The following is a 13,764-nucleotide window of genomic DNA, read 5'->3' as shown; positions in this document are numbered from 1 at the left end:
TAGAGTTATTGAAATTAAATGTTTTTTTGGGGGGGGTGGAGAGATTCTTTTTAAAAAATATATTTTTATTGATTTTAGAGAGGAAGAGAGAGAAAGAGAAACATCAGTGGTGAGAGAGAACCATTGATTGGCTGCTTCCTGCATGCCCCTTACTAGGGATCAAGCCAGCAACTGGGCATGTGCCCCTGACTGGAATTGAACCCGAGACCCTTCAGTCTATAGGCGGATGCTCTATCCACTGAGCCAAACAGACTAGGGCTGATTCTTTATAATTATACAAATATTGATAAGATAGCTCCATATCTACAATTCTGAAATCCAAAAGCCTCTGAAAAAATTGAAAGGCTTTTCATAACTTATTTGATATTTAACCTGTTTGTGTAATTTAAGTTTACTTATATGTTTTGCTACATATTTATTAATGTGTTTGATATTGTGGGTCTAAGCTCTCAAGAGGCCATTATAAAACATACTAGAGGCTGGTGCACTGGTGGGGTCCCTTGGCCTGGCCTGCGCCCTCTTGCTATCTGGGACCCCTTGGGGGGTGTCGGAAAGCCGGTTTTGGCCTGATCCCTGCAGGCCAGGCCCGGGGACCCCACCTGTGCACGAATCCATCTGAGATTCATCAGTCGGTTTTGTGTTTCCATGCCTGTGTGTTGAGCATCTGCCCCCTAGTGGTCAGTGCACATCATAGCTACTGATCGAATGGTCGGCCGGTTGCTTAGGCTTTTATATATATACTAGAAGCCTGTTGCATGAAGATTCGCGCAATAGGCCTTCCTTCTCCTGGCTGCTGGCACTGGTTTTCCTCTGGCTCCAGGGACCCAGGCCTTTAGTCTGGCTGTAGCGAGGCTTGGCAAGCCAAGCCTCTTCAGTCTTCAGTCTTCAGTCTTCAGTCTTCACTCCGGCTGGAGCCTTCAATCTTTGTGTACCTGCATATGCAAATTAACCGCCATCTTTGTTGGGTTAATTTGCATAGTCGCTCTGATTGGCTGGTGGGTATAGCGGAGTGACACCAATTTGCATGTTTCTCTTTTATTAGTGTATGTGTATGTATGTGTGTGTGTATATATATATATGTATATGTATATATATAGATAGATAGATAAATGGTACTTACATCATATTACTTTATAAAACCTGAAAAATAATATGAATTCTAAACACATTTAGTTCTAAGGGTTTCAGATAAAGGATTCTGGACTTGTAAGTTTTTGTTAATTTTTATTGTTCCGAGTCCACATAACCATTATTATTTAAAAAGAATTACGATAACTATATAACAGACTCCCTCAAAACTCAGTGCCTTAGAGCACTCAAGGCTCTGCTTCAAGATATAGATCTGTGGATCAGCTAGAGCAATTTTGCTTTGCATGTCTTATTCTGGGGCCAGACTGAAGGGACCCATGGTAAGCTCTTCTCAAGGCAACAGCAGAAGTACAAGAAGGCAAGGCCTACCTACTACATGGCACAGTTCAAGTGTCTGCTTGTGCCACATCTGCTAAGATCTCATTGACCAAAGCAAGTCATATTGTTATTGATGGAAGTGGGTAGAAAATAGTCCACCAGTGGAAGTGGGAGATCCCTTTCTCCACTGGGTGCTTGTGGTCGGGTTCTTATGGTATCTTGAAAAAAAGAATTTTCTCAGACTGGCATGGGAGGATGAATGATCTGTATTTGTGTGGAGTTACATCCCTGGGTTTCAAAAGTCCCATTTTCCTTAAGCCAGTCCTGAAAGTGTTGTAGCTGAGCTGGAAGCAAAGCCAGTGTCCAGAGTGTCCATTCTGTGGAGCTGGGTCCAATATAACACCAGGCTAGTGATAGTCCATTGTGTGTGGCCATGTGGACAAATGCAGGGAGCATGCCCTCTACAGCAAGGGAGCCAGGAGCCCAGCACACAAGAGAGAGTAAACCTTTTTGGTTTAGGAGTTGAAATAGCTGAAATCTTCCCTCACTTGCAGCGGCCATGCTTTACTCTGGCCGATGAGCTTTTCCCAGGTGGGACAGACAGGTACCTTCCCTATTTCATCCAGACTTTACTAGGCATGTGTCTATTTGGCCTTTCCTTTGCTCCTTCCCTGTTAATTAATAACCAGGTTATTTACAACAGTATCATTATGATTGTGCCCAAAGGCATGGGTGGGTAGTATGCTATACCCAGCTTGAGGCCAAAGCAAGACACAGAGCCAAGCCTAACATCACTGGAGAGGGGAAGTGTATTTTTCTCTTGGGGATGCTGGAGTGAATATTTGCTAAATAATAGTCTAATCTACCACAGATGGTTCACAGAAGTGGAGTGGGATGGAAGGAGGAAAAAAAATCACCGAATAGGCTATATCACTATCCTTGCTCTTTTTAGAGTCTACCATTTTCACAAAGCCTCTTGTAGGGATGGGGAAATTATTTGCTCTTAAAATTCAGAGGAGTCTTTTCAGGATGCATTCCTAAAACTTGAAATGAATTTCAAATTTTTTTAATAAATTTTGGAGATTGGTTGCTTTTATTGTTGGATGTGAGCTTTTAAAAACAAATAGAGGGTCTCCAAACCCATCCATATAATCAGAACTTGGGCTGCTTTCCCAGGAAGAAGCTGTCAAAGTAAAATTAAGCTCTGGCCAGTGTTGCACAGTTATTTGAGCGTCGTCCCATGAACCCAGAGGTTGCCAGTTTGATTCACAGTCAGAGCGAGCACATGCCCGGTTGTGGGCTCAGATCCCCAGTACAAGGTGTGCCAGGAGGCAGCTGATCCATGTCTCTCTCTCATCCATATTTCTCTTTCACCCTCTCCCTTTCTCTTTCTCTAAAAATCTATTTAAAAATATTAATCAAATTAACAAACATTAAGGTTGATTAAGTACTTGTGTGGAAAAAGAATAAATCACAAGCTTATTTGACATTTGAAAACTTCTTAGCATTACAATACAAAGACACTTCTTAAAAATAGTTTTGGTCATTTTCTAAGTGAAGGAGAAACCAATCAAGTGGCTAGATTACAGCCGTGGGCAAACTACAGCCCGCGGGCCTGATCCCGTTTGAAATGAATAAAACTAAAAAAAAAAAAAGACCGTACCCTTTTATGTAATGATGTTTACTTTGAATTTATATTAGTTCACACAAACACTCCATCCATGCTTTTGTTCCGGCCCTCCGGTCCAGTTTAAGAACCCACTGTGGCCCTCGAGTCAAAAAGTTTGCCCACCCCTGGGCTAGAATCATTAAAACAAGCCAAAAGCCCTTTGCTCTTGAGAAGATCATGATAAAATGTTTCCATGAAGATATTTGTTTCTGTGAAGTACAAATTTTGTTTACATTTATCACTGAAAGTAAAGAAAGAAAATGGTATCAGTAATTAAGTAAACATGCTATAAGACTTTGAGGTTTAGTTGTTATGAGGATGTAGTGAAAGAAATGTACTTTTCTGTTGGTGCTTCCTTAAATAGGACTTTTTTATAAATTATTTTCGATTCTAAACATTGCTCCTGTGATACTTTTTCAGGTGCTCATGGATAGAAGATTTTCTGGTTAAGTTTTTCTGTTGAGCACATCTAAGTTTCAATATTATTTGTATCCTCTTGTTTTTAGTCTCTTCGTATATAGAAATTATAGTTGACCATCAGAAAAGGATTTCTTTTTCCTTTATCTGATTGAACAGGTGTCTTGAGGAAAAGGAAATGGATAGCAGTGAATTCAAATATGCTCTATCAGTCTCAGAAAATCTTTAGCAGGTGGCCAGAGAGAGAAAACACCAAAATGCACTTCTGTCCCCACTCCCACTCCCTCTGCAATCCAGGTCACATGAAATATTCTCGTTCCCAACAACTATCTTTTCTTGTTCTCAGGGCACTGCTAAGAATGTTATAAAGTCCACTAGTGTCTTCTGCCGCGCTGCTTTAACAGTGGGGTCATTGGCCTTCTCCACGGAGTCATCACTTGTTTCCAGCTGTTACTGGACCAGACTCAAATCTGCCTCTGCCTGCTCCTTTCTTTGTACCAACAGTGTTCGTTTGTTCGCCAGGCCTGAGTGAAGACCTAGCTTGACCCTGTTGCCTGTCTCTTCTTCATATTGAGCTCCATGTACAGAGCAGCTCTTCCGGGGAGGGTTGCCTTGTAGTGTTTTGATCTTCAAAGCATTAGTGGAAGCCTGAGCTTTCTCTGGGTGAACTGGAAAAGACCTGGACTGGGCATCAGAAGACCTGGGTTCTGGAACCGGTGTTATTTCCTCATGCACTGGCAAATTCTTTTACCTTTCCTGAGCCTTAGTTTTTCACATGTAAATGTGATGGATGTGCCTTTGAAAATAGTATTGGGATATGCTAAAGTGATTACTGTATTGCTGATTTTTGCAAGATTTGTCTGAGAAAGCTCCAGTATGATAATCAGTTTGTATGGTTTCTTCTAATAGCTGAAAAGATCCTATAAGCATAAGGCTAATAATGGAAACTTCTTCAAACAACCATATTTTTGACCAGCTAGTGTGGTTCAGTGGTTGCACATCGATCCATGAACCAGGAGATCACCAGTTTGCTTCCAGGTTTGGGCTCGATCCCCCGCAGGGGGCATGAAGGAGACAGCTGATGATGTTTCTGTGTATCTCTCCCTTTCCCTTCCCCTCTCTCTAAAACTAACAAATGAAAATACAATAAAAAATAAAATGTCTATATTCTCATTATAGCTTATCTTTTTTTTTTAAGTCTCACCTGAGGATATGTTTATTGACCTTAAAGAGAGGAAGAGAGAGAAGTTGAAAGAAAGAAATCAATGTGAGAGAGAAACATTGATCTGTTGCCTCCCATACATGCCCGACCAGGGATCGAACTTCTGTGTACCACACTGTTTTCCTATGTGGACTGGGTAAAGTGAACATATATAATTAAATCTGTGTCTGTCTTTCAGTTTTGATATAAGTAGATAGCCAGTAAACAGCTATTTAGTGAATAAATAATCACTTTTCTTCTCGCTCTCTTTTTTTAATATATATACTAGAGGCCCAGTGCATGGATTTGTGCACATTGAAAGGAAATTAATTAGAAGGTGGCCGGCGGGGCGGGACTGGGTGAGATGGCCGGACAAGCGCTGGAGCCAACCTCCCATGGTCCCTCCCAAGCCGGCCCCAGGCCGGCTGCACCTGGGGCGGCGCGGGGCTTGAAGAGTATCTGTGGAGTGAGCAGGGTCCCTCCAGGAGGTGGGGTCCCTCAGCCTGGCCTACGGGGATTGGGCCAAAACTGGCAGTACGACATCCCCTGAGGTATCCCAGAGTGTGAGAGGGCACTCTGCAAAGTTGCTGTCACTCGGCAGCTCCTGTGTTGAGCGTCTGCCCCTGGTGGTCAGTGTGCTGTCATAGTTACCAGCCAGTCGGCTGGTCACTTAGCCTTTTATATATATAGATATATTTTATTTTTTAAATTGATTTCAGAGGGGAAGGGAGAGGAAGAGAGAGTTAGAAACATCAATGATAAGACAGAATCATTGATCGGCTGCTTTCTGCACACCCCACACTGGGGATCGAGTCCACGACCTCGGCATGTGCCCTGACTGGGAATTGAATCACCTCTTGGTTCATAGGTCAATGCTCAACCACTCAGCAACACCAGCTGGGCTTTTCTTCTCCTTTTTACGTGTAAATGTAATACACTTTATTTACTTTTGTGCATTGCTCTTTCTTGCCCTTTACTTTCATTTGGCTAACACTGTCTTATTTACTTGATTTGTTTCTGAAGGATCATATGAGAATATTAATGACAGATTCCTAAGGATTTTTCTGTAATAGAGCTATATTTTCAATGATTTGATATACTCTTCAGAACCGTCAGTGGAGGTAATCAATTGCAACTTTTTCTCTTTGCCATCCTCTGGCATTTGTGTGTTAGCTGAGTTGGTAGGTGCTGTACAAATTTATTGTGGAAAAGAAGGGAATAATATATGCTCTGTTTGCTGATCATTATTACATTCATATTAAAATTTTAATTAGATAATTAACTTTTAAAAATCTAGAAGCATAGTTCAGAACATTTACTTTGAGTACTTAGAAAATATAACTGTTCTGTTGGAATCCATCTATCTTTTGAGTAAACTAGCATACATATTGCTAATTCCTAATTTTACTTATTTTAAAAGACAGGACCAATAGTATGAGTAACCCTAGATATAGGTTTATTCCCACAAAAATCAATTACAAAAAAATTTTCCCATTGATTTTTTTTCCCCAGAGAGAGTGGAAGGGAGGGCAGAGAGGGGGAGAGAGAGAGAGACATTGATGTGAGAGAGACACATCAACTGGTTGCCTCCTGCATACGCCCCCAGACCTACAACCAGGTATGCACCCTTGACTGGGATTTGAACCCATGACCCTTCAGTGCGCAGGCTGATGCTCTAAACACAGCCATTCGGGCCAGGGTCAATTTAAATTTTTAATTGGAATATATAGAAATGTGCTCACAGATCATAATTGTGTACAGCTTAGTGCATTTCACAGACTGAAACCCCTGTGTAACTACCACTCAGATCAAGAAACAAAACATTAACAGTCTCCTCCAAAGTTTCCCATGTATCCCCTTCTAGTGAATAACCCTCATAAAAGTAACCATTATGTCTATTTTTATTTATTTTAAAGGAAATTTACATTAATTATGTCTTATTAAATTAACATTAATTTGCAATCCCCTGATCCCAGGCCAGCTAACTGTGGGCCAAAATTGGAGGGGAGGAGAAAGATAGGTATGGATACATGGAAGCATATAAGATAGAAGGGAAAGGATATCTTCATTAAAAGTTCATCATGCCCTGCTCAGTGTGCGCAATAGTTAGAGCACACACTTCCTGAAGGGTCTCAGGTTTGATTCCTGGTCAAGAGCGCATACCTGGATTGCAGGTTTGATCCCCAGCCCTGGTCAGGGCACATTCGGGCGGCAACCAATGGATGTGTCTCTCACATCGATATTTCTCTCCCTCACTTTCCCTCCCTCCCTTCCACTCTCTCTAAAATTCAGTGGAAAAAATATCCTCAGGTGAGGATTAACAACACCAAAAAAAATTTGTCATGTTTTGAGTGAGCCAAATATAGGTAACGAAGGGTTAATTTGAACTTGATACCTTTACTAGAAGAAAAAGTTACTTGTATGTGTTTTTTTTTGTTTTTTTTTTTTATGAAAACTCATTATAATAAAAACTAGAGGCCCGGTGCACAAAAATTTGTGCCCTGGGGGGGTGGGGAGGGGGGTGTCCCTCAGCCCGGCCTGTGCCCTCTCGCAGCCTGGGACCCCTCGGGAGATAACAACCTGCTGGCTTAGGCCTGCTCCCGGGTGGCAGAGGGCAGGCCCAATCCCTAAGTGCAGCCCCTGGTCAGGCTTAGAGCAGGGCCGATTGGGGAGTTGGGGCGCTGCCCCGTCATGCACAGAGCAGGGCGGATCAGGAGGTTGTGATGCCACCCTCAGTCACGCTCAGGGTAGGGCCAATTGGGGGGTTGGGGCACCGCCCCCTGTCACACACAGAGCAGGGCGGATCAGGGGGTTGGGGCGCTGCACCCTGTCACACTCAGGGCAGGGCCAATGGGGAGGTTATGGCTCTTCCCTGTCACACACAGAGCAAGGCCCGTGGAGGGGGGTTGGGGCGCTGCCCCCTGTCACAGAGCAGGGCCCATCAGGAGGGTTGGGACTCCATACTCTGTCACATACAAAGCAGGGTTGATCAGGGGGTTGGGGAGCTCCTCACTGTCACGCACAGAGCAGGGCCAATGGGGAGGTTATGGCTCTACCCTGTCACACACAGAGCAAGGCCTGTGGAGGGGGGTTGGGGCGCCACCCTCTATCACCCACAGAGCAGGGCCGATCAGGGGGTTGGGGCGCCGCCACTGTCACACTTGGGGCAGGGCCGATGGAGAGGTTATGGCTCTACCCTGTCACACACAGAGCAGGGCCTGTGGGGGGGGGGCGGGGGTTGGTGCGCCGCACCCTGTCACACACAGAGCTGCAGGGCAATCAGGGGATTGGGGAGCTCCCCCCATCAGGCACAGAGCAGGGCTGGTCAGGGGGTTGGGGCGCCTTCCCTTGTCACGAACAGAGCAGGGCGGATAGGGAGGTTGTGGCCCCGCCCCCTGTCACACACAGAGCCGCAGGGCAATCAGGGGGTTGGGGAGCTCCCCCCTGTCACACACAGAGCCACAGGGCGATCAGGGGGTTTGGGCGCTGCCCCCTGTCTCGCTGATCCCGGTGCCGGGAGCCTCGCTGCTCTGCTGATCCCGGTGCCGGGAGGCATATTACCCTTTTACTTTATAGGATAGAGGCCTGGTGCATGGGTAGGGGCTGGCTGGTTTGCCCTGAAGGGTGTCCTGGATCAGGGTGGGGGTCACCACTGGGGTGCCTGGCCAGTCTGGGTGAGGGGCTGAGGGCTGTTTTCAGGCTGGCGGGTGACTGAAGCTCCCAACCGCTCCTTGTTTTCTTTTTTTTTCTTTTTTTTATTCTGGGCCAGCTTTAGCTCTGAGGCCTCGGCTGCTGAAAACATCGATACAATGTTTCGGTCTGGCTGGCTTTCAGTCTGGCTGGTTTCTGGGGTTTTGTTTAGCTTCTTATTTGCAACATAGTATATAGTTGTTTAGACTTGCAGCTGAGAGGCCGGCAAGTTACGTGGGGAACGTTGGAGTCCGCAGTCACTGAAGCAGGCAAGCCTCCCTGCTCGGTTCAGTAAATGGCTGCCGGCTGCCATCTTGGCTGACAGTTAATTTGCATAAGGATATGCTGATTAGCCAATGGGAAGGGTAATGGTCGTACGCCAATTACCATGTTTCTCTTTTATTAGTGTAGATAGTGGAGAATTTAGGAAGTAGAGGATCCTGAAAAGTGGACATGATACCAGATGTTGACAAAATGCTTTCATGTAAATATGTACATGGTAATGTTATAGATACTACATATGAATTAGAGTTCTGCTTAGGTTTGCAAACAGATTTTTTTTTCCTTTTACATTTCTGAAGATTTTCTATGAAAAGGAAAGTTAAAATAAATAACTGGCTGATGGAGATTAAGGTAGACAGGCAAATAGGAATGTGTCCCTGAGAAGGGTGGACTCTGGGACAGAGTGATACATGTAAAGAAGGCTGTCCTTGGATACAAAGGAGAGGCCTGAGGCTGGGAGTCAGAAGTCTTTAATTTTTGTCCTGGTCTGACCAATTGTGATTTTTAACCAAGTCACTGAACTTGGGCCCCTTCTGCTTTTTAAAAATATGTATGAGTTTTGTTTTGTTTTAATATCTTTTATTGATTTTTTACAGAGAGGAAGGGAGAGGGATAGAGAGTTAGAAACATTGATCAGCTGCCTCCTGCACACCCCCGACTGGGGATGTGCCCACAACCAAGGTACATGCCCTTGACTGGAATGGAACCTCTGACCCTTCAGTCCACAGGCCGATGCTCTATCCACTGAGCCAAACCAGTTAGGGCTGTATGTGTTTTTAAAAAAATATGATTTTATTAATTTTAGGAAGAGGGATAGAGAGATAGAAACATCGATCAACTTCCTCCTGTATGCCCCGAGCCCACAACCCAGGTATATGCCCTGACGGGAATTGAACCAGTGACCTCTTAGTTCATGGGTCGATGCTCAAGCACTGAGCCACCCCGGCCAGGCATAAAAAGTGTATGTTGCCTTAGCTGATTTGGCTCAGTAGATAGAGCGTCGACCCACGGACTGAAGGGCCCCGGGTTCCATTCCTGTCAAGGGCATGTACCTCAGTTGCAGGCTCGATCCCCAGCTCTGGTCAAGGTGCTTGTGGGAGGCAACCAATCGATGTGTCTCTCGCATTGATGTTTCTGTCTGTCTCTTCCCCACCCTTCCACTCTCTTTAAACAAAATCAATGGGAAAAGATCCTCTGGTGAGGATAAATAAAAAATATATGGATGTTACCTGTTTACCCGGCCTTTGGCAAAATTAAAATCACTAAACAACCCTGGCTAGTGTGGCTCAGTTGGTTGGATGTTGTCACATTTACCTAAAGGCTCAGTTGGTTGGATGTTGTCACATTTACCTAAAGGTTGCTGGTTCCATTCTTGGTCAAGACACATTCCTGGATTGCTGGCTTGATCCCTGGTTAGTGGGTGTGTAGAGGCAGTTGATCAATATTTCCCTCTCACATTAATGTTTCGCTCTCCCCCTTCCTGTCTCTCAAAAAAAAAAAAAAAAAAAAAAGGAAAGAAGAAATGTCGAGAACATTCTTTAAGATTATTCAGTTCCCTTTGTTCTAAATCTGAAATCATTGATTATTTTGTGATTGAAAAATACTTTTTTTTGTCCTGACTGGTTTGGCTCAGTGGATAGAGCATTGGTCTGTGGACTGAAGGGTCCCGGGTTCGATTCTGGTCAAGGGTATGTACCTTGGTTGCACACATCCCCAGTAGGGAGGGTGCAGGAGGCAACCGAAACGATGTTTCTCTCTCATCGATGTTTCTAACTCTCTATCCCTCTTCGTCTCCCTTCCTCTCTGTAAAAAATCAATAAAATATAAAAAAAATTTAAAATAGATCTACTCATTACCAAAGAGGTATCTTGAGTTGATAAAGGTTTGTCAGTTGAGCCCTGGCTAGTGTTGCTAAGCAGTGAGAGTGTTGGCCTGAGCAGTAAAGGGGCTCAAGTTTGATTCCCAATCATGGGCATGTACTTGGGTTGCAGGTTCCATCCTGGCCCTGGTCAAAGCGTCTGCCAGAAGCAACCAATTAATGTGTCTCTCTCGAATCAATGTTTCTCTCTCTCTCTCTCTCTTTCTCTTCCTTCCTCTGCCCTCCCTACCTACCTTTTACTCTTTCTAAAAAACCAATGGGAAAAATATCCTCAGGTGAGGATTAACAAAAAATATTTTTTAAGAATGTTTATCAGTTCATGGCAAATTAATAAATGGATGGCTTATAGATTGGTCTTTTAAGTACTTGATTGGTGTGAATGGATTACCAACTCTGGGTAACCTTATAAAACCCTATTTCAGACCTAATCCAGGAGTCTGCAAGTGACAGCAGCCTGTGAGGTCCTTGGGAAGCTCGGCTTGGAGGAGACACATGAAAGAAAGGTTGGTTTCACCTAATTTAATTTATGAAAGTGTTTAAAAATAAAAGTGTAATTGTAATGTACAAAGGATTGCTTTCTGTCTCCCTTTTCAGAACCCCAAGAGGCCTTGTTTTCTGTGAAAAGGTATTTCTGTACAGTTGCTCCAATGACAGAGTTGCCTGCACCCTTGTCCTACTTCCAGAATGCACAGATGTCCGAGGACAACCACCTGAGCAATATTGTACGTAGCCAGGTACATTGTCAATCTCTGTAACTGCCTTTGTCAGACTGTGGATTCACTGATCACCCTACCTCACCTCCAAAAGAGGCTGAGGGGGCTGAGCAGGTTTCTCAATTTTACCACATTCACGTATTTTCTGAACTTCAAGTGAGCGCAAAGCATTGTTCCATTTGGTGCTGGGGACGCAAGGCTGTGTGAGGCATTGGTGTTGTATAGTTCATCGCTGGCTCAGATAGCACTGCTTCCATTGAAGCCTCTCCAACTTCCTCACCTATTTATTATTCTATCTTTCTTGCTCTTACTCTTCTATAGGCTGAGTACATTTTATTGACTTTTATTTTTTTAGTACCTAGTATGGTTCCTGACAGTGCTCAGTGAACGTCCATGACAAAGTGCATGATGATGAATGCAAGGCTAAGTGTAGCAGTCCTAAGCTAGTTCAAGGAAGAGCAGGAGGATCAGGTATAATCTGTGGCATGGGACACAGAGACCTCCCCAGCTATATACAGAGACATCAGATCTGTCTGTGACTGTTAGCTAATCATTACAGATTGAAGGTGGTTTCCACAGAGGACCTGTGAGATGGTTGGGGAATTAGAATTTTTAGAGGCAAAGCCAAAATGGGGGGAAACACAAGGCCAACTATGAGTTGGGCAGGGTGCACGAGGACCGGGAATCAGACTTCCCTCTATTCAACCAGAGGTCAGAATCAGTGGTGGAAGATACCAGGAAACAGGTGCTGGGATAGTAAGAGGAATTTTCTCACAATTACTGTATGTCTGAAAGGGTGTGGACTGCCTTGTGGGCCAGTGTGTGCTTGTCACTAAAAGCAGTCACAAAGGCCAGAAGACTACCAGCCACATCTGCATAGGGTTTGCCAGGACTGACCAGCAGACCCTGAGTGAGGGATGAATAGATTACTCTGACACATGTTTCCGTGAAAGAGAGGCTAAGGGGCTGGTTGGCAGGAGGCACCAAAACAGCCCTGATTGCCTGCCTCCTTAGGCTTTTATTATAACTACAGCTTGAACTAAAATTAACCTCTAGATCAGTGGTTCTCAACCTGTGGGTTGCAACCCCTTTGGGGGTCGAACAACCCTTTCACCTAAGACCATCGGAAAACACATATATAATTACATATTGTTTTTGTGATTAATCACTATGCTTTAATTATGTTCAATTTGTAACAAGGAAAATACATCCTGCATATCAGATATTTACATTATGATTCATAACAGTAGCAAAATTGCAGTTGTGAAGTAGCAATGAAAATAATTTTATGGTTGAGGGTCACCACAACATGAGGAACTGTATTAAAGGGTTGCGGCATTAGGAAAGTTGAGAACCACTGCTCTAGATACAATTAGCAGGGTAAGTATCCTTGAGAAAGCACATGTTTCTACAAGGTCGGTCTTAAAGATTAAACATAGAGATATCAGCAAAACACCTGGAGGCTCAGACTTACTTGGAAAAGTCAAGGCAGGGGCTGCCGCCTTTGGCAAGGTCTCCCTAAGAGGCCCCCCACCTTTTGGAGAATCCTCCTTACAGACTTTCCAACCAACTCCTGTGCTTTCCCACAAGGGTTAGTCCATGGAATGAGCAGTGAACTAGAGCACTACATGGCCTGGAAGGTCCCTTCATACTCTGAAGATTTGGAATTCCAATTGAAGGTCAAAATGTGGGGAGGATGGCTTCACAAAGTAGACTTTCCAGGATGCATAGGCTTAGAATAGTGAAAATGGGGAAGTCAATACTGATAGATGAAATAACTCTAGGGGAGGAAGAATTTTCCTAAAATATAAATTGACAGGGAGGCTACATCCAGAGAAAATGTCAACAGAGGTAGATCACATGGTATTGCTCGAAGATGTTTAATTAAGTGAAATGAAGTGAAAATGAATATGTAAGGAAGCCCTGAAAGGGAACACAAGCTATCACCATGTAGTATGTAGCCTGAGAGGTGTAGGAGGGGGGAAGTGGGGGACTTTGACCTTGTGCCTTGGTACTAGGTTGATAAAGAGGTGTTACAGAGACTGATTTTTGTGGCAGCACATTTGTTCCTCTACTATGGGTCAGCAGCTGGATTTACTCTTTTTTTGCGATTCCCTAGGAACAGCTTTTTGAAAAGTTAGGATGGGCCTGGATTATGAAGTTCTGGATGCAGGATATGAACATTTGGATCTTACAGACTGTCCTCATTTGTAAACTTGAGAGGAGCGAGAGGGAAAGTGGGAACAGCATAGTCAGGTTTCTAAGTACCTTTTCCTTATCTGTGTTACATATTAATCTTCTGTGGATCCCTTGAACAAAAGATTCCATAACTAAAACGTTTTGAAAAAAAACACAGTTATATGTGACTCATTTGACCCAGGCTCTCCAAAGGCATCTCATTTCAGAATAAAATCTGGTCCTGAGGTCTTAACCTCTCCCTCTCCATCCCCATCATTTCTCTCTTAATCTCTTAGCACCTTCTCCCTCACTCACTGCTTCCCCAGCT

General features: G+C 44.0%; 1 protein-coding gene across 2 annotated transcripts in view; it reads left to right on the top strand.

The window, feature by feature from the left end:
- The window catches only part of PSEN1 (presenilin 1), a 67,910-nt gene that overhangs the window by 2,762 nt on the left and 51,384 nt on the right, over nt 1-13,764 (top strand). Inside the window, exons 2-3 of one of the 2 annotated variants that reach the window (XM_070417145.1) lie at nt 10,968-11,048; nt 11,140-11,267. In XM_070417145.1, coding sequence (XP_070273246.1) covers nt 11,193-11,267 — 75 coding nt within the window. In that variant the 5' untranslated portion in view covers nt 10,968-11,048; nt 11,140-11,192. Of the gene's footprint in view, nt 1-10,967; nt 11,049-11,139; nt 11,280-13,764 lie in introns of both variants that reach the window. The other variant, XM_070417139.1, reaches the window with a different exon arrangement.

The sequence above is a fragment of the Myotis yumanensis genome, unplaced genomic scaffold, assembly GCF_028538775.1.
Source record: "Myotis yumanensis isolate MYYU_CA2020_CCGP unplaced genomic scaffold, mMyoYum1.0.hap1 SCAF_1, whole genome shotgun sequence".
NCBI classification, from domain to species: domain Eukaryota; kingdom Metazoa; phylum Chordata; class Mammalia; order Chiroptera; family Vespertilionidae; genus Myotis; species Myotis yumanensis.
Note: the sequence above shows the minus strand (reverse complement) of the source record. Positions and strands in the feature narration are given on the sequence as shown.